At 39.0% G+C, this 21,718-nt stretch overlaps 1 protein-coding gene across 2 annotated transcripts in view; it reads right to left on the bottom strand.

The window, feature by feature from the left end:
- The window catches only part of CXADR (CXADR cell adhesion molecule), a 31,395-nt gene extending 10,667 nt beyond the window's left edge, over positions 1-20,728 (bottom strand). The window contains exons 1-5 of one of the 2 annotated variants that reach the window (XM_075197104.1): positions 20,522-20,728; positions 3,518-3,684; positions 1,762-1,963; positions 303-458; positions 20-142 (exon numbers count right to left, since the gene is read on the bottom strand). In XM_075197104.1, coding sequence (XP_075053205.1) covers positions 20-142; positions 303-458; positions 1,762-1,963; positions 3,518-3,684; positions 20,522-20,558 — 685 coding nt within the window. In that variant the 5' untranslated portion in view covers positions 20,559-20,728. The remainder of the gene's footprint in view (positions 1-19; positions 143-302; positions 459-1,761; positions 1,964-3,517; positions 3,685-20,521) is intronic. The other variant, XM_075197105.1, reaches the window with a different exon arrangement.
- Between the last annotated feature and the right edge of the window lie 990 nt (positions 20,729-21,718).

The following is a 21,718-nucleotide window of genomic DNA, read 5'->3' as shown; positions in this document are numbered from 1 at the left end:
GCCATAATGATATACTTACTAGGGACAACGCTGAGGATGACCAGGCATTCTTCTGTGCCTACTCTGTTTCGGGACGTGCATCTGTAGGTGCCACTATACTCCTGGGAAGCATTTTTTACAGAAAGTACACTTCCAGATGGATCTAAATGGAGTAAAGTTTAATAATGTCAGGAACATATGGACACCTGGGGCTGTGAATGAATGGAGCGTTTACATGAGTGTGCAGAGGAATGTTCTATAAATCAGGGTATATCACAGAATGAGGACAGTAAGACTCAGTACAACAAGGTAGAAGTTTGTACCCGCTGTTGCAGTTGCTGGAAGCTTTTCCAGCCCACTGATTTTCTGCCAGCTGTATGTAAGTGGTGCAGATCCTTCTTTAGAATTACATTTCAGGGCAAGGTCTTTCCCAATCTCCTGCTTTCCTTCAATGAAGCACCTCGTCATTGCCGGCTTAACTGTAAAAATACACAATCATTAGATCTTTGTCTTAAATTGAATTGCCGACTCATCTGCAGAACAATGTGATCTAATACACACTATTCAGGTTCACAAGAACATATTAAAGGAACACAAAGCCACAGAAAATAAATATATACATCAAACATCACTGAGCTACGCAAGATGCAGGATACAACTCAAGTATTTATACACAACTATACAAAGCAGACATCTCACAATATTTGTTTAAGAGGGTGGGGAGCTCCACTTCAGGGCAGTAGCAGTGAGTGTCTTATAGTCACCCAGGTAACACAGATTCTATGTATGTATTGGTAGATGTAAACAGATGGGTAAGTCCAATGACGTCACCACAAGCATAGCTGACTTGCTGTGTTTTACTAGTGTACACAAGTGATGTGTAGCAATTTTAGTAATTGTGATAGGTATGTAAATACGTAACTGCACTACTTTTACACAAAACGGCAATGCAAGGTCAGGATCAGACAACTTCATATATTCAATTATTGGGAAGAACACAGTAACAGAGAGTCAGTCCCACTCATTGACTTAATATTCAAGCACAAAAGAATGAGCAATCAGAATTCCTTAAATGACGGTTTAATATTTCCACAAAAGGATAATTTACAATCTATTCTAACATTCCCCAGTTACAAACAGAGAGCTGAAATGAAGGAATCCCTATACACATACACTGTTACAAGGACACCTCCTATACTATGGTCACAATAATGAGCTAGGAGATGTAGGCGATACTACAGTATCTGCCTCTGGATAACAGCAAACCCACAAGACTTCATTTCTATTTTTGCCGAAAGTCCATGAACACCAAGCACAACTTTAACTATCTTCTTTGTTTATAAATTGTATAACCAAGTAGATTAAAGGCCAGAAGTTCTGATCAGAACAGAAACCATCCAGACTTGCTCCTAGCCCCAAGATCAATACTAATAGATGAAAGTGTACGCGGTGTGCATTGATGACCATCATCCCATAAAGCTACAGAGATTTCCTTGCAGGATAGACCAATCCTGACAAACGCGTGGGACACCTGAATCAGGCCTCCTATGCAGAGCATTACAAATAGATCCTTCCAAATTGGATCATCAGTTGAAACATTCAGCACAGGTAGGACTTGCAACGGTATAAATTCCGTGTTGTAGAGAACGAAGGGAGACTTGCTAAAAAGAGGAGTTTTAAGTAATAAAAAAAAAAAAAAAAAGGAGCACCATTATCATTCCCCTATTATAGCAGCATCATGATGTTGCTGCCCTGCAGATATAAAACACAACACAGACTTACTGTAGACAGTCAGCGCCAATTTCTTGTTTTGGGAGCCAGGAAGCTTCTTGACCTTGCATTGGTATGTGCCCGTGTCCGATTCCGCCAAGCTAATGATCTCTATAGAGGCATCGCCATCCCTGGGATCAGGAGACACAAAGTGCACTCTGCCTTTCAGCGGCCCAATGTCCTGATACACTACATCCCTATTGAAATTAATGATCTGCACAAAACAAGAGGCGTGTTAGGAGGACAACACAGGAATAGAAAGCAGCTGTTAAAGCGATTGCCTAATAAATAGCATCTGAGGGTTGTTTAAATGACTCACTTTACATGCAGGTTACTAAGGAACGGTTAGAACAGACATGATTTATGACAATATGTGTAACGTGCAGCGAGAACAAAGGTCAGATGTATATTTATAGCCTCTTGATATTGTACTTATTACCTGTACAGGATTCAAATATTGTAACATAAATATTGTTCCTGAGATTAGCGGATCAAGGTAGAAAATACAAAATAAAGAACTAAAGAGGCTGAGGTACAAGAACGTAACATTTACTACATCATGTTTGGAATTTCTATTTTTGAAGTGATGAAAGTTGATTGGAAGAAATAACGGCCAGATGCTGGAGAGAGCGGAACATGATTGAAAAGTCTGTGAAAGGGGCTGTGACTACGGCATACAGGAGACGATTGTGGAGAACAGTAGATTCTTACTAAAGCTCCGGGGGAGCTCTGGAGAGTAACCCAATTTGTGGAAAATGTTCAAGAGGTAACAAATTTTCTGTATGCCAATTGAAATGTGACCACCAATCTTTCTTCTAATTTACACTTCAAAAGCTTCTTATATAGGCCTTGTACACTTAAATAAGGTGGTCAATGCATGTTTTTAAAGCCTACTAAACAAGCCAATGGCCCAACTATTAAAATAAGAGAATGGGCCTGTTAAATCTTCCAATAACGCTCAATACAATATAATAGAGTTCTTTGAAAGTATTGTATTACACTGCAGAGAAGTTTGGTAAAATATGACAAAGCACAAGGTTGTATCTTCTTTTAACAGGCATTATTCTTCAACACCTCTGTGTACGAGCCCCTACTTTATATATGCTATGCCTTCTAGCCCTTTCACTTTCCAACATTTTCAAACTGTTAAAATGGAACAAATCCCCATGTTTAAAGACCCACTACAGACAAAGCTTAGAGGGACATTGATTACACAAACATAACTGACTAGATGGTTTTTGTTTCTTTTCAAAAGGAGCCCATTTATATGCCTGGTAATGGCAGTTAAAAATGATTAACTCTGTGAAATTTGGAAAAACCAGACAAACAAAATACTGCTCTAAGAAATTCAAAATCACTATAACTACAGAGCATCAATCACAACTCAACTTTGATAAACTACTTAACAGTAGTACACAGAACTAGAGCAGCGACAGAACAAATGGCAATAGCTGAACAACTCATACGGATAACTGCATAACAAACCAGAGAAGTGGTACTGAGCAGTTATCAACAGAATCAGAAAGAATACTAATAACCGCTCACAGTACAGGAGAAGTGGTACTGAGCAATTATATATATATTATATATATATATTATATATAAATATATATATATATATATATATATATATATATATATATATATATATATATATATATATATATATATATATATATATATACACACACACACACACACACATATACACATATACACACACACACACAAGATAGTCAATCAATATTTCCTATAAATGTGTACATACCATCTGATCCGCTTGTTGGGTATCAGCTGCTACTAAAAACCATTCGATATCTAATGTTCCAACATCCTCTGGTGCTATTTTAAACTTGCAATCCAGAGTAATTTTTCCACCTTGAATTCCTTCAAACTTAAACTCTGATGGATCCAATTCCAGCGCATTGGAAGAAGCTGAAAAGAAACAAAGTCAGATACTATGAGTAATATAAACACGGATATTTACATGTAAACCACACACATTTAATGACCCATTTTTTCCACAAATATCATCAAAGTCTTATTGTCTGAATTTGACCCAATACTGCCATTAGCCTCTATTCTAAAAAACACTTCTGCTTTTTCACTATCTGCAGTGGCATCCAATTGCTCGGGTACCACTTGTGCTAATAACACCTAGAGAGTTTGGTGTAAGGTAAAAGAGTGGATGTATAGGACAAAGCATCGGAACATGGCTTCCCAACACCGGGGTCATGGGTTCAACTCCAACTCGGGCCATAGTTGTGTGGCGTTTGTATGTTCCTCACATGTGTAAGTGAGGTTTCCTGGATTCCTCCCACAGCCCAAAAACATACTGATCGTTCATTGGCTGCATATTCTCTGTACAGCGCTGAGTAATATGGGAAACTGACAGAATGCAGCCTTGATTGTTACCAATGATGCAGACAGAATTTTTCATGGCACAGGACGAAGGGGCAGAGCATTAATTACTTTTTGCCATACCACTTCTCCTGCAACTGAATACTTTGTACAAAATGTCTTTTCCTTAGTGGTTTGGTACCACTAGCTGTAGGATTACCTCTTTATAGTCAGAATACATAGTGATTTGGTATTTGTATTACATCATTACTTATTGGAGCAATTGTTTGGTACTAGTAAAATGCTGTAATACTGACACAGACAGTGACATGTTAATGCCAGCTTGCAGAGAGTATTTAGTTGCAGATTTGCATAGTAAATGGAACATTTCACATTCCATTCAGAATGCCATGAAATTTATAAACCTGCTCAAAAAAGTTCACCTGGACAAACTCTGAACATATTCTCAACCAATTAGAGGGAGGCTGCCATGATTGAAACAGAAACAGTTTATTCATTGTGAGGGCAATACTTCTACAGCCACTCAGTTAACTGTAGGCCATTGATTCCCAGCTGGAATCAGGACACAAATGTAGAGGCGATATATTTAAAGGTCTTGAAAGAGGGTTGACAAGAGTGATGAGAATAGCAGTTTATAACGTTTAAAAAAAAACCTATAAACTACTCTTTTTAGATGTAATATATTCTAAAATAACTGCTAATGTACCATTTACAGATGCTCAACATTATTGAAATAAAAAGTAAAAATAAACATCATGCTGTAAATAACATTGTTCCTAAAATACGTGCAATGGGAATAAAGTGCTTAGCATATTGGCAAATAACCACATTCTATTATTTCATTTTATGGAAGCGATAAAAAAACCAAAACATATTAATAAGGTATAACTTCCAGTTAAGTTTATAATATACTATAATATAATATACTAATTGTGCCTATTACAGGGGAATGTAAATACGAGACCATGTCTGAGCTAATACTATATACAATCTATGAGGAATCTTATCTGTCAAGACAGGAGGGAATCACATTGAGTTAAAACTCCCCTGACATATTTTCAGACCCTTGACCTGTCCATTAATGTAAGACTGAGCTCCCTATTTCATTGGACTGTTCCATCATCATAAAATTACCATGCATCAATAAGACCAATAGGAGGGCTTGGAAGGAAGATCAGGGGATTCTGAAATGGAATCTTGCAGACTATAATAACTCTGTAGACCCTAACGTGCCATAACAAGATATTTGCATTAAACAAATGGGCTATATAAAGTTCATGCCTATTTAAATTAATAGCGCCAGGTCTCTCTTGCACCTCTGAAGAAACGAGCAGTTCTATTTGAAGAACTAAACACAAGTAAATAAAGCCATGATTCTGTTTTGTATGCAGTCATTCAAGATATTTAAATAAGTCATAAAGACATTTGTGGCTTCTCCAAAGATCTCTGGCTTTAGACCAGTAATTTAAGCACCACTATACTTAATTGAAGCAGGAACAGACTTCGCTCTGAATCACACTAATCCAGTATAAGGGAGGGCTGGCAACTTTTGGGCTGATAGTCAAGCACAAGAAAGTGGCTCTTGTAGCCACAACAGACAAATGGGCGTTGTAAAAACGGTTGTATGTCTAATGTGGACATCGTTTTAAACAGCCAATGAAATATATGGATAATGGTTTCATTTAAAGAGCTGTAATCAGTATAACAGACACAACACAGACCTATCAGTATTTAATGCAGAAAACATTCACCAATCACTATGCTGGACCCCCAGTAGCCTGCGCAGTTCAGTACATAGTTTGTTGGGTTTGCTCTAACTAATGACAAACTGGTTTGGTGGGGAGAAAAGAAAGATCTGTTTTTGTGATGACAAGGTATTATCTTGTAACAATGCTGAAATAACCAACATTCAGATGTTCTAGGGCAGGCCTGTCCAACCTGCTGCCCTCCAGGTGTTGTGAAACTACAAGTCCCAGTATGCCCTTCCAGCTATCAACTGGTTGTCTGCCGGCACAGCATGCTGGGGCTTGTAGTTTCACAACATCTGGAGGGCCGCAGGTTGGACAGGCCTGTTCTAGGGCTTCTGAACATCTTCTACATCAGACAGAACTAGTCTTAAAATTAGAGGGTAACTTTACACATAAAGGTCATTTTTGCAAAGTAAATGCCCTACCTAGCTAGTTTTATTTTAAAGATACACTTCCTAACAAAGTGCATCTAACACCTTGCAGACCATCAAAGATTACCAATCCACCAAGTTCAAATTCCATATACACCCCTGCATTACTTTCCCATAGAGTACCAACAGTTTTGTGCGCTACAGATTTTAGCATCTGAGACACCAAGAGATGCAGCAGAGGTGGGAGCTGAATCCATAGGAGGCATACCAGATGGCTGCAACTGGTCTGGCTCATACTGGTTGTTTAGGTTCATTGATATATGCCCACACTCAACCTTCACTTCACATACTGCAGTCAGTGGGAAGTTGTGATTCTATTTTGGTGGGGGGAGGTGCTGAAGATTCTCAAACAGGTTACGGTTATTTGTCATGCCAATCACACAATGTATTAATTTAATGTGTGGGCAAAATCAATGGTCAGAGGGCACGGTATGGTTCTTATTTCTTATTGATACTAGCAGGCTGCTGATAGCAAGAGGGCACAAAAAGTCTTAGTCAGATTCCTTAATTTTGCAGGATTTGAGAGGTTTTGATGAAAATTCAAAAATATTGGGTCACTTGTGTTTGTTTCGTTTTCTGCACTTCCCTGTAATCATGAAGATCTTAATTAGAGCCACTTACTTTCTATCTCTTCCACAAAGATCCTCTCTAAATCTGGGTATACACTACAGAAATTTCAACCAACTTTTTATGCCAAGAGATTTTACATGCGATCGATGGTCCGATCGCTCGGTCCATGGACTGCATACACACTAGCCTTGTTTAGGACAATAAAGGGAAGAGCGGACGTCCCTTTAGTGACTTTTTACAGCCATGTTGTCGTGAGCAATGACTAATTTCGTACTCACTGTTGTGGATCGGTCGGAAGTTTATACACACTGCACAGCGGAAACAAGATTGGAACGAAAATATTAAACGGTACGACCAACCAAATGAGGCGACAATCGTCCATTTGGGCAGACTTTCGACCATCGTGTCACTGCACACACTGACCCGACTTTTGAACGAGCGGTCGTATGTCGGCTGATTTAGCCGATTATTGGATGAAAACTGTGTAGTGTGTACCCAGCTTAAGGTTGTAAAAGTATGAATACCCACGCATGGCAATAGATGTATTGGCCATGTTTCTGGAATTATGACCAACATTATTGGATATATATTGATTTTTAGCAATCCCCAACAATATTTGTTAGAAAGTGCAAAGCTCTTACATAGACCAGGGAATAGATGCAGGGAGTGTAGACCTCAGGAAAGGGGGACTGAAAATGAGATTACAATAACAAAAAGCTGGTAACATCTTCATAAACACAGATTAAACATCACAATAAGATTCTGTCCAGAGGTTTGTCAGGTAAGTGGACAGTGAAGGATCTATGAGCTATGAATACGTCACTATGGCACACCTGTACAGTGGAGAATTCAGCAGCACAAATGACGAGAGCTCACAATAGAGCGTTTCTTCCCTCTTGTAGCTGCATTTCCTGGTATAGATTTCACTTACACTTCACTTCCTGTTTAACCCCTGAATAAATCCTAATAATGACTTATTCAAAAACAAAATCATGACAATGCAGTCTAGCCTCAGCTTTTGCCTTAAGGAAATCTTCTAATGGAAAAAGATGCAAGTGATCAGCGAGCAGAGACTCATCCCCCAAGATTCTCAGACTACATAGGACTGCAAAATATTTCTTTTACTATCTAATACCAAATCATGAGCAAGATGAAAGCAAGATACATTATTATTTCTGGCATCAAAGCCCAACTTCCACCACTATTTGTAAGAGGACCATGTGAAATGAATAACATGACCTGTAAAATACTGCAAACCAACGGATGTAAGTGGAGCTTGGTTATATAGGTGTCAAGATCACTACACAGCAAATTGCTGCAACTACTTAGAAGTACTGTTTAGCTAATCTTCAGGTTCCCTAGCAACACAGAGCGAAGACCTCGCTCCACCGGGATTGTTAACAAACATCTCATCCGATACACTATGCACCACAGAGAGAACCAAGAGACAATACAGCTGTTATACAATGTAAATACTGCACCAAGGATAACTAACATGAATCACCATTAACCCCTTAATGCAAAATGACATTTACAAACTTCACATATAACACTGCCATATTGCAGACTTCTGTTTATAAATGTGACAGGATGGGCTGCCTATGCCATCCTGTCTGTTGTGGCTGGGCTTACTTTGCCACTGTTCCCTTTCTTTATCCCAAATGCGCCTTCGCCGTAGTAGGAGTGGCTTACAATGCTGCCAGCACTGGACTCATTAACGACATCCAGAACCATGTTCCTTCTAGGTAACTGTCGCTGCTAGTGTACTCCCTTGCTGGTGCACCTGGGCTGGTACCCCTGACCTCTTCCTATAGATCAAGGGTGCTGTGGATGGATCCCATCACACTGACCAGAGGTGCAGGAAGAGGCAAAGTGTTGGTACTGGAAAGCTGGATCCAAACCTTAGAAGAGCCGGAAATGGATTAGATTTGGGTCTAATCTGTAGGCCACTGGAAATACAGCAGGGGAGACGTTGTCAAAGCAGGATCTTGAAGCAAGTGATGTTTATTCGCTCAAGTGTCCTGATAAGGACAGTTCACTCTGGTTGAAGGTACCAGTGATCAGAAAGGAAGATGGAACAATAATGATGCATTTCAGTACAAACCAGTGGTGTTTTATACAGTTTTTGGACACAGCCTAGCAGGGGTAGGCCAGCCCCCTGAACTCTTTGCTGGCCCCAAGAAGTTAGAGTTATTTTTAATATCAGGATGCAATAAAGTTTCCCAAAACATGGATTTAAATGCAATGCAAAGTTAACAAAATTTAAACTAATCTGCTATATTCCAAAAACTGCTATGTGCATTATACGGACAAGATCCGAGAGGCAGGATACAAGCCACACAGACAAAAAGGCAGCGCCGCCGCCCCCTCCTGCTGTGTATACAGGCTGAACAGACGTGTTGGCCACTGAGATGAAAAGGTCTAATTAACATGAGGGACTTTCTTTAGAAAAGTTATAGAAATCCAATCATGACATCCTGTCTCAGAAGTTACAAATCACTACCTCAGAGATGAATGCTTTTCCTATACAAAGTGCCACACGATATAAATAAAATAAGTACATTTCTAACACAGTATCAAGAATCAGTACATTTGCAACAATATTTCCTTCACATAAATTTATACCATAAGTTATTTATAAGTGATCCAGCCACAATAAACTTCATCAAGAGGGGAGGGGGTGACTTCCATCTCAATGCCAGCCATCAGCGCAGAGATGGGGCGATTAGTTCAGTTCCTGGCCCCATCATCTATACAACCAGTATTCACACACTGTCACAGGAAATCCCAATGCAGTCCTGTAATCTCACCAGGGCATCAGACCTGGGCAGTGATGGAGATAGCTGAATCAGCAACCACATGCAGGGCATTACCATTAGATCAAAGCCGACATGTACCCATTAGTAACTTATTATAGTGACTAATAGGTCCACTTTTATTGCAAAAGTTTCTACCTTCTATAGCTCCATAAGACCCTTAAACATGTTTGGTATCCCGTTACTTGGAAGAATTAGATGAATACATTTTCTGAGTATAATCTGACTACATAACAAACGTACAGATTTCCTTTAGGTGACAGATACAAAATAAAAAAAAGTTTAATTTCAAAATTTGCTTCTGTGGCTGGCTTTAATTTGGCTGCAGACAGCCACTACATGAACCACCAAAGCATATGTAACCCTATAGGATTTACACATTATATGGTGTAATTTTCAATGATTATTCATGTATATTTAAAATTCAGCCCAATTTGTACAGACAATAACAATTGTTGTGTGTGTGAGAGGGGGGGGGGGGGGTGCTGGGGGTTTGCCATGCCTTTCTTTTAAACAAAACAGTGGAATGTCAGGGTAACACTGAACAATGTATTTTACATTAATTTTAGCTGTTATGCTTTTAACAGTATGCAGTCAAATTCAAAAGACAATATCAGCCCCAATCCAAACTACAATAAACAATACTTGTAAGTATTAAATGAGTCCGCTAACCACTCAACACAACTATTATACTAAATGATTACTACAGCACTAGTGCATAATTAAAAACACCCTTGTTATGTAGGATCATAAATTAGCAAATCCATTTACCCTAGAGACTGAGTTGTACAATGTCTCAGGTTTATCTTTCCCATTTAATACTATGTTCTCTTCGAATACACTCAAAGACTGACAAAATTAAACTTGAAAGCGACACAGTTGTCATTGATGGGACGGACAATGGAACACAATCTGTGCAGCTCTGCAGTACACCAGCAGAAACACTGCAGAACTTGCAACTATATGAGCAACAGATGAAAAGAGGGACTTGGAAAACTATTGTACTTCAATAATTCAGTTGTTGTTTAGTACTGCAACCTGGTATGAGACATGAAAGTGATAACTGTAATTATGTGTAATATTTAGCTTTTAAAGCAGAAAATGCAATCTTTGGGGTAGTTTGTATTTTGAAATGACATTATGTGCAAACAGTGGTTAGGAAGGAGAGATGAGTACATGATAAGTACTGTCAGTGCTATCTCTTACCCTAGGAGTCTGGAGTGAATATCAGTACTTAGATTCTGTACTCAGATGAAACATGAAAAAGGCAGCTGAGCACTTGGAATCTACTAAAGTGCATCTGCAATGACTCCATATCACAATGATGCCATCTAGCTCAAATACATATGTAACTCTCAACTGCAGCAGCAGACGTCTTGTGCTATTGGGAGAAAGCGATAATCTTATCCATCCTGGGTGATCACACTTGCTATATGTTAAATACACTATTCATACCCATTGCAAGATCAATACACAATCACATAATTATCCACTTTATTTTCATCACTTATCTGTGAAACATGTGAACATGGGATATGCACAGATGAATCAATCTAATATTGCAGCGAAGCCACCATCAGAATACAGACCGACACTGGATAAGCCCTGCTCACTCCACGTCTGAAGTAGGTTCGGAACAAAGAGCAATTTCAATCAAAACATCTAATGTATAAAATTTTAAAAAGATAAATGATGTTTATTAAAAACATCAGTTATGTTAAAAGCTTTGATACAAATGTTAATTGAATGACACTTGGAGGTTGTTATGGGTGGGTGAAAGATGGATGGATCTGCAGCCCTCCATGTATCAATAGTTTACAGGTCTGGTTTTTGTTTTGTTTTTTTTTCAAATCCTCATTCACAATGGAGTTTTATTGTCATGGAAACTACCTTGCTCTGCACATGTTATGTATCAGCCTAAGCAGCGGTGGAAAAATATTCAATAAATCTCACATTTGGCCTATAGTTCCTCAATTTCCCGAATGCTTAACAGATCATGAATGCATCAAGCAGCATTCAGCCGCAGCACGGCCTGACAGTATCACTGGTGTAGAGCAATCAGTGTGTACTTACCCCGAGGCTGCTCACAGACATTAATATTGAACTCCACTGAAAGAGGAAGGAGGCATTACAATAATATATGCTTATTGGATGTGTACCGCCTAAATTACAATTAATTACTGAATGTGTACCAGTTGTGTTACAATTGATGTACATGTATTGTGTGGCTCTAGTAATCGATTACAAATAGTGCCAGATGTGTACAAGCTACAGACAGGAGTTCCTATTATTGCAGGTAAGTGGGAAGAAGTTATCACTTATAGAAGGTGTAATTGCATCCCTGTATACAGATTTATGTGCATACCATGAGAACATTAAACAAGTCACTGTGTTACATTGTACAAAATAGGAGTCACATCTTCACATTTGTTTGGAGTGATACAAGTGTAGCAAAACTACCAATATATGAATAGTATAAATTGCTAGAAAGTGCGACTTGTAGAGAGAGGCGTTAATATTACCCTTAAAGCCTGGTAAGAACATGGACACTGAAAGCCCCCCAAAAATAATGCAGTTATGTAAGTGTTGGACCTGTACAAACACTTTCTGACAAGCTTGTGCTTTCCAGCATTCACACCCATGAACGCTCTGTACAATATATTCTATGGGAGCTCTATGGTGCTGCTCAATAAGCACATAGTACATCACGGTGCTCGGAGAATGCACTCCGAATGCTCTACTACAAGAGGACAAAATACAAGGTTTTGCCTATGCATTTAACAGCCATTTTTCAGAAATCCCAGTTAAATGTTTGTATTTCAACAAAACATAGTAAACACGTTACTGTAAGGATCATTAAAGTACCATATCAATCTCAGAAGGCCAGATTCAGCGTTTGATATCGTACGTTTCATACCACCATCAATATCTTTACTCATTCCAACCGTACCACACCACCGGCAGCTGGACAAATAATGGCAGAAGTCAATGACTGCTTTAATAATGGTAGCTGGCCGCACACTTTTCCCAACCAACATCTACAATTGTTATTCTGCTACCTTATGTATCAAATATTTCCCATATCTCTTATATTATAAACTTGCTTGGCAGGGCCGAGCATGGCACATCATTGATTTGTATCTTGGTCCACCCAACGTAGAGTGTTGCATAACAGGTCCACTCTTTATAACTAAAGGATACTAATAATTGGCTGACTGAATGCTGGTCTGGACCGGCTGTCATTCTGGGCTCACACGTCATAAGATTATCAAAACATTAGTTCCAGAGAAGCCTAGTGAAATCTTTAATAACCAGACAGGAAGTTCCTCCTGCATAGAGCAGTGATACCTGGCTAGGTAACCTGTGGTAGTTCTATCCCACTGCTACTGTAAAACAGTCGTCTCATTTCCAGGCTCTGTTTTGCTTGCATGTAACAGAGTCTCACTTAATTTAAAAATTATTAGTATAGATTGCCATTACCAGGCAGGTATAATAAATGTATATATAAATGTCAATATATAATGTCAACGACCGGACTAATCTGGCAGATAACAATTAAGCATAATAAAACGAACACATTGTATTCAAATCAATCGTCTGCCAAGGCAAAGGTAAGACAGGGCTGTAGTTAATCCTGTAACACAACATACTCACTATACAACTATATTTTTCTGTGAAGTTAATCAAGTAATAAGTTCACCAAATGTTTTCCTTGTATTCCAGATATAATATATCATCTCAGGTAAAACAAATCAAGGTGAAAAGTATTATTTCAGCATTTCATATAAATTAGTAGTCAAATATTATTTTAGACCCATGTTGAACCAATCGCTATGTTTCAGAAGTGCACCAATACTTATAGCACACACATTCATACCGCCTGTGTATACAACTTCAGCATTACAAACTGTACAAACCAAGTATGCAGTATAGAAAACAACTAAAAGATTATTCCGCTCACTATAGAAGTTACACAATAGTGTTAAACATGTGGCATATCTGGATGATCTAACATTTCATAGGAAACAAAAGAAATCCGGAAGAGGGACCTGCTGACTGTCCAAAACAGACAGCCCGATGATGGACATTTCCCCAATAAAATACAGGTGACAACTAACCTTATGTACAGACATAAATAGATTGTAAGCTTGTGAGCAGGGCCTTCTCACCTCTCTGTCTGTTTTACCCAGTTTTATTAGTTTATTATGTTTGTACCCAATTGTAAAGCGCTACGGAATATGTTGGCGCTATATAAATAAATGATGATGATAAATGATGATGACATACAATGATATGATTACAGACTAATTATACCTCATTTAACAAGACTGCCCAAAACATTCACAGACCAGATCATTTATTTATAGTCATGATAATAGAAACAGGGGGGGGGGATAAACACTTTACAGAACTAGGAATGGAACTTCAATGAAAGATAAATTAACTTACTGAAAAACATGGTGCAAATATAGAGGTTTGTAATACATAGAAATCAGTTATTTGCATTCATTAGGATTGTTTGTGTCAAACAGATTAGAGCCAAGATCTGATTGGCTATTAACCATTTATGGTATTTGAACTGTTATCTATCTAACTGCCTAAAAGTTATGTACGTTGTATGTATACCAGTGGTTCCCACACTGTGCACCGTGGCTCCCTGGGGTGCCGCGTTGATCCCACAGGGGTGCCGTGGCCAGGGCCTGTGGCAAGCAAGGCAGGGGACTAATTGGTAATTATTAAGTTATTTTGGCTTAGGGGTGCCTTGAAAAAAATCATAGAGACCCTAAAGGTGCCTCAAACTGAGGAAGTTTAGGATCCACTGATGTATACAATTAATACAACAGTTTGTTTAATGAACCTGGCACAGGGGAAAGACCAAATCTAGAAGTAAAAAAAAAAAAAGGAATTAATTGTAGCAATCATGTGTACAAGTGTTAAGCTGGCTACACACTGCAGGTTTTTCAACCAACTATCGTGCCAATCACACGATAAACGGCCGTTAGATCAGATATTGCATTCGTGTGTACACTCCCACAGTCATGTTTTATTGTTCCAACGCACACCCCATGGCTTCATTTCATTTTATGCACAGACTAAAAATCGCTATCAGCAATGGAACGATGTCGGGCAAATGTGGCAGTGTGTATGCCAGTGGATTCCAAACTTTTTCAGTTCAAGGCACCCTTAGGGTCTCCAAAATTTTTTCAAGGCACCCCTAGGCCAAAATAATTACCAAGTAGTCCCCCCACCTTGCTCAACACTGGCCCTGGCCGAGGCACCCCTGTGAGATCTCTAAGGCACCCCAAGGAGCCTAGGCACACAGTTTGGGAACCACTGGTGTATGCACTGACTGCCAGCAGTGTAGGCAGATCTCTATAGAGCTTGAGGAGTCACCATCTTTCAGCAGATGGTTATAACAGATGAAGATCACAAATCAGAAGGTAAATTGTGTAGGGGTGTACAAATAAATCTGCATGCTCATCTGGACTGTCAGTCGTAGGTAAAATCATTACAGATATCGCATCTGCAGTGATTTTCTGTAGTGTCTAACCAGTTTTAGTTGAGAGACTCAAATTCAAACCGGTTTGAAATGTGATGAAAAGGCCACAAACTTGTTTGCTGTAGTGTTGGCTCCTTTAATGTGGTTCGGAGTTCTGTCCTCGAATGGTCAACCTCAAAATCATATCAGCGGTTAGAAGTTTGCATTCACAGCTTAAAGAGGTTAAAATGAACTATAAATGTTGCCTGCTCGAGTGTAACTGGCTGCATTTTTTAAATAATTTTAACTTTGTTTTCAATGTCAACAGCAAACATTATGGTTGAATTCAGCGTGTGCATGAAAAACAATTAAAAATACTTTACAATATAGCAATTGTGCTGGAACATGGTCAAACCTGTTTGCCTTGCTTTAATTTTGCAAGTTTGAGAATTACATGCAAATCTAACTTTTAGACATGACTGACAAAGCATTTCAAGAACCATATCTTAAAAATTTGGTACTAGTTAAGAAGCTGGAAGACTAATCGCATGAAATCACAACAAGTATCTCCCATGACAGGCACTTCTGTTATTACAGCAAGTATAGTAAGTCAAAGATCCAGTTTATTTCCTTATAAGAACTAGTGTGCTCTCCTTTGTTAAAGTACTGAGCAGAAATTTTAGATTTGAGGGTCACAAGGGAGGAATCTAAATGTCCCTCTACAAAGGGCTCTTAAATAAGCCCAAAATGTGGAGCTTCATGTTGTAGGTGAATACAGAGTAGTATTTAGTTTATATATTTATGGCATGTAAATATTCAGACTGAACCCCAACAGCAGGGCAGGAGGTGAACACAAGAAGTTTTGGAATACCAGTTTCTGGTTGGTAATGAATTGTGTACAGTTTCTGTGAAAACCATTTTACATGCCTTATCTATGCTATGGGTGACCTAACGCAGAATGCTCTACACTTTGATTTGTAGACCAGAGAAAGATAAGACGTGCCTGGTAAACAGTCTTATTTAGCCATTTATAGGCTCTGAAAACAGATTTGCATTTCAAGAAAAAAAAATCCCCACAACTCATAACTTGACACATCTGAGTATCAATGGTGTCAATAAACCTTTATATACATTGCTGTTAGCGCCTACACTCCCTGCTTGTGGCAGCGAATTCAATTTGCTGAATTGAAGGAGATGCTAAGCTAGAGGAGACGTGACAAAAATACCTTGAACCAGCATACATGAAAATACATTAAAACATGGCCAAAACCACACTGCACATGGTTGTTCAAGTCTGTAATAAAAATGATCTTCAATTAAACAGCCTAATAAGTTGTGATAACCAAATCCATGTGTGGAATACCTGCAGCACTCACTGGTATGGTGCAGTGACAAGTGATATCACTGTGGTGGGGAACAGGATCCTGCAAGCAGTCAAAGGTCATGTATACCTCTACAGACGTCTTTTAAGGCACCGAAAAAGGCCTCAGCGTAGAGGGCGCTTTCAAAACACTAGAATCTACTAGAAAATGGGGTTTAATGAACACTTTGGTGAACTCTCATTCTGTATGGAGGGCAGACAGTGGTGGTCTCTGGACATGAGGTGATAGTAGGCCCATGTTTACTGTAAGTGTCCATGTACACAGATTGACAAACACACAAAGAAACCTACTTCGGCATCTAAAAGACACACTGTGTATGCCTTATCTGCAATATTGTGTACAATGCCTAAAAATCAAATAGGTGGACTGTTCTACTGATCCTAGCAAGCACAAACCAAAGTTTAGGTGGAAATTATCATCATCACCATTTATTTATATATCTCCACTGATTCCGCAGCGCTGTACAGAGAACTCACTCACATCAGTCCCTGCCCCCATTGGAGCTTACAGTCTAAATTCCCTAACATACAGGCAGACTAGGGGTCAATTCCTGATAGCAGCCAATTAACCTACCAGTATGTTTTTGGAGTGTGGGAGGAAACCGGAGCACCCGGAGGAAACCCACGCAAACACAGGGAGAACATACAAACTCCACACAGATAAGGCTATGGTTGGAAATTGAACTCATGACCCCAGTGCTGTGAGGCAGAAGTGCTAACCACTGAGCCACCGTGCTGCCCATAAACACTCTAAGCTACTGAATTCACTTCCACTTGTAACTGGATGTTAGGGCTCAGTTAGTTTAACAAAAGCATCTGTAGAGCGCCAAGAGCCACTGCCCATTGTTAACAACCAGTAAAGGTAACAAGGCCTCTTTAGACACTTTTGTTTCAGGAATCACAATAAATAGGCTACACATTGTGTTGTAGTTTCACCGTCCACAGTGATAAAATGGCAGATACAGAGCATTTCTTTTCACTAGCAGATGTGGGTGTGAGACTGGAAGGGGGCTTTATTTGCATTTAAAGACACTTATTTTTTTAATGAAGGTTTCTGCAAAGTCGATCATCTTCTAGAAACGCAGTGGTTTATATTCTTGGCAAGATGATCAAGTGAATATGTAGATATGAATTTCCAGGCAGCACATACATCTTATAGTAAAGATAACAAACAGGCACTGAGGTTTGTCAGCACATAACACTGAGCTGCAGACTGAAAGTCAGCAGATACCCCCACACTGTGATAAGTTTAGTTCCATGAGTACAAAGGGCGCACCCTGCTACATGACAGAGGGAGTGCGATGAACTTCCCCATAACTTATTTCACAACACACACATCTTGGTGCGCATTCAGTGGCTGCAAATGGATTTACTACTTTATACAAAAAGAAAAAGAACGACTAGTAAAATCTACATAAATACAATCTGTCCAAAAAACAAAAAATACTTTATCCACAAGATCAAAGAAAAATGTTTTACTGGGTACAAGCCAACTGGCCCAAAGGTAACACATTCTTCTGTACATATATACTATACATATATACAGCGACAAGCAGCAGCTCTACTTCAAACAATACAAACTATGTGTTGTCATTTCTAGATAACACCAGAAACACAAATTGCAAAGTTTGATATTTATTTATTTTTCTTTAAATGAACTGCAAACATAAAAAAAGCACAAAAAAAACACCCTTCCCAAACAATCGCATAAAAGGTGGCCATAGTACATACAGATCAGCCACAGAACCTGTAAATATTTGAATAATGTCAGCTTTATAGTTTGCAACTCTGCTATTTAAGAGTGCCTGCCTCACTGCAAGAAGGAAAAAGGAAATGTTCTCTCTTCAAACTAAAAATGTGTCCTTAGAATGTATAGAAAAATAAATGTAATACACTCCATACACAATCTGTTATAGACAGCCCCACAAATGTGTTTGGTTTTTTTTTCCAAAACAAGGTTTTATTACAAATTAAATTAGTATTTCCTTAATGATATGACACCAACAGTGAGTGTGACTCTCTGTACAACAGCCAGATACATATACACACACATAAGGTAGAAAGATGCTGGCGATAACATTGCTGCTGCTGTGATATATTAGAAATGGCAACCTGTAGTTTGTATTTTTTTTTACACTAAAACATGATATAATTTAGGAAACTATACCAATAAAGTTATTCTTCCCCAACGTGGTCACACCAGCAGCTTACTGGGAAATAAAAGTGATCACACTGCTTAGAAACACTAATTCTCTCTCTGTGCAGAACATGTTTGCTAATAACGACAGATCATGCTTCGCTGGGTCTCATCTCATGCTGTAGAAAGGAGATTAGATAAACATCCATGAGACGCACTAGTACGAATAATTAAACATGGGTACTTGGAAGACTAAGGTAAACTACATTGCTTGAGCTGAATAAATAATTCACTGTGCCAGCTGGGAGTATCCCTTTCCATAAAGGTCAACAAAGGCCGTACATCTATACACAGATTAATATTTTCACTTTACACTGTATTAAAATAACTTGTTTTCAATCTCTATATTCAAGAAAAACATTTATGTTATTGTAACATCTTCCTTGAGTTAAATACAAACAGGATTGTTTTGCCAACATTGAAAACAATGTGGAATCACCAAAGTTTTTCTTTGATAAATTACAATTAATCCACAACATTTACTTCTTTGTAATCAATGAAATCCAGTTAAAGTTTTACAACAAGAGATGACACATTAATGACCAAGGACTCTAGAAGTTCCTGTAAGATAATAAAGCGCTTTACAATGCATGCCCCCACCAGCCCTTGCGTGAAGACCCTTTACTTTATTGTTTAATAGGATCAGGTCTAAGCCACCCTCCCCCAAATGCAACCCCCCAGCCAACATCTCTAACTGATGAGAAGATAGAGAGAAAGCGCATGGGACATTAAGGGAGGGCTGGTAACTTTCAGTTAAGAAAACAAACCCAGGAACATGGTACACCAATTTCAGACAAGAACCATTGCTTCATAAACCCAACAAGTCTGTCTTCCACAAGGCATCAAATCTATATCAGAACAGGTCACTCACTACCATTCAAAAAAAATACAACTTAACTTCCTTATGAGAACCAATTTGTATTTTATAACACAAACATCAAATGTTCTATGTGCAGCATCTGACCCTAAGAAAAACGCACTCTAAAAAGTAATATATTCTGTTTAAATGTGAGCTTTGAATGAGTGCCTTGGAAAACAATGATAAATGATGTGACTGCAGACAGCACAGAAAAGCAGGACGAATCATTTAATGTAGAGATCTATACATCACAGTACAACACTGTATATAAAAGGCAGAACATCCAGTTAATATACTATTAAAAGAAACAAACAACACCCCAATGTATAAACATATTTAACTTATAGCCACTAGTAAGTGGATAATGTTATACGACTATAACAGAAATAAGCATATCCCACTATGCAGTGTAATACAAATAGATATTACTTAAGAACAGTACATTACATAAGCCCGATTTAGTGCACAGATCTAGTGAATGTGTATTATTAAAGGCATTACATATTACACATTATATACAAGTTAAACCACTGAGCCTGGAGTCAATGGCACAAAGCGATAATAGCAGGACAATAGTGAGTGGCTATGACAAAATATATATATATATATATATATATATATATATATATATATATCTCACCAGGTATAGTAATAGGACAGTATAACAGTACAACGGTAATCAGATATTACTTTAAAGAATATGACATAGGGAGTAAGATTGCTAATTTGAAGCACCAAGTCTAACAATGCGGGTGTTGGTTATAGACGAGTGACCCGATTTTATCCACACGGGTGTCAGGCACATACGGGTGTGACTCGTTTCTATCATTATGAGTGAGGACGGGTGTGACCCGGTTCTATCATTGCGGGTGAGCCCTGGTCCTAGCAGGAGGAGGTGTCAGGTATACAGAGTGACCCCCGGGCACTTACCCCAGCACAGGCACAGCAGGAGGATCCGCACAGCCATCCTCGGTGAGGTGTGTACAGCCCTGTGTGTCCCCGCTCACTATCACAGCCCTCCTCTGTGGGCGTCGGGTGTCCGGGTGTGGGGAGACGCGGACTCTCTGCTGCTGCCTTCCAGCTCTGCCCACCGAGCAGCAGGTGAATCGTGACGTCACTTCCGGGCGGACACTCCTCACTCTCCCCCCCACCCGTCCCATAGAGGGAGAGTCAGCCGCACCTGTGCACCAGGGTTACCTGAGCGGGGGACTACAAGTCCCGGCATGCTCTGCCGGTCCTTAGTCCCCAGACCACAGGGTTCTAATGCCTGGACGTGCAGGCAGGGCATGCTAGAACTTGTAGTTCAGCAACAGGTGAGCTGCATGTGGGCTCTATACACCTGCTACACAGGTATTATTATTAGTATTATATGGAATAAATGCTATAGAAAACGTGTGTAAGGAAGCACCTAGCCTTTTACTGACCTCCGTTGCCTTAGATACTGAGAGGTGAATCTCCTTCATGTTTATGTTATCTGTGCAAGATTTATTTTGAGCCTTAACTTGAAAAATGAATCATTATCACATGAAAGTAAACTGCTACCCTCTTCAGCTAACGAGACGTGGGTGTATTGAGAAAGAAAACACATGATCAGTGATTTGTATGGAAAGGTTACAGATAGTCTTGCAGTTGGAATCATTATTTCTATAGCCTGAGGCCTTTTATTTTTATTATTATTATTATTTCTCAGTATAAAATCCCAGCAGTTAGAAGCAAGCAGCACCACCTACTTGGCTTTCTGGATGCATCAGAATCTACTAACTTGATTTAGCAGCAAGTATGGAATGCAATTAGCTTTATATATAAACTGCAATAAGAAAATGTGAGATTATTGATTCTGTAGTTTTCGGTGCAGATCATGTTTCTGTGCATAATATAAGATATGAGTTAGAGTGCGTGTCCGTGTTGGTTAAATGTGTTTCCTGAATACATCCGTTATCTATAGAAAACACCTTTTCCTCAGTAGTCTGCAGAATTCATATATATAATATTCCAAGTGGAAAACAATAATAATCCCCAAATTGTTAATTTGACAGATGAAGCAGCTTTAATTGTAACAGTGGAAAATGGCGATAGTTGCACCGTGTGCCTGGTGTTTCAAGTCCACTCATTGTATGTGAGGAGGTG

This window comes from Mixophyes fleayi, chromosome 2 (genome assembly GCF_038048845.1).
Source record: "Mixophyes fleayi isolate aMixFle1 chromosome 2, aMixFle1.hap1, whole genome shotgun sequence".
Classification (NCBI taxonomy): Eukaryota; Metazoa; Chordata; class Amphibia; order Anura; family Limnodynastidae; genus Mixophyes; species Mixophyes fleayi.
This window is presented reverse-complemented; position numbering and strand designations above follow the sequence as displayed.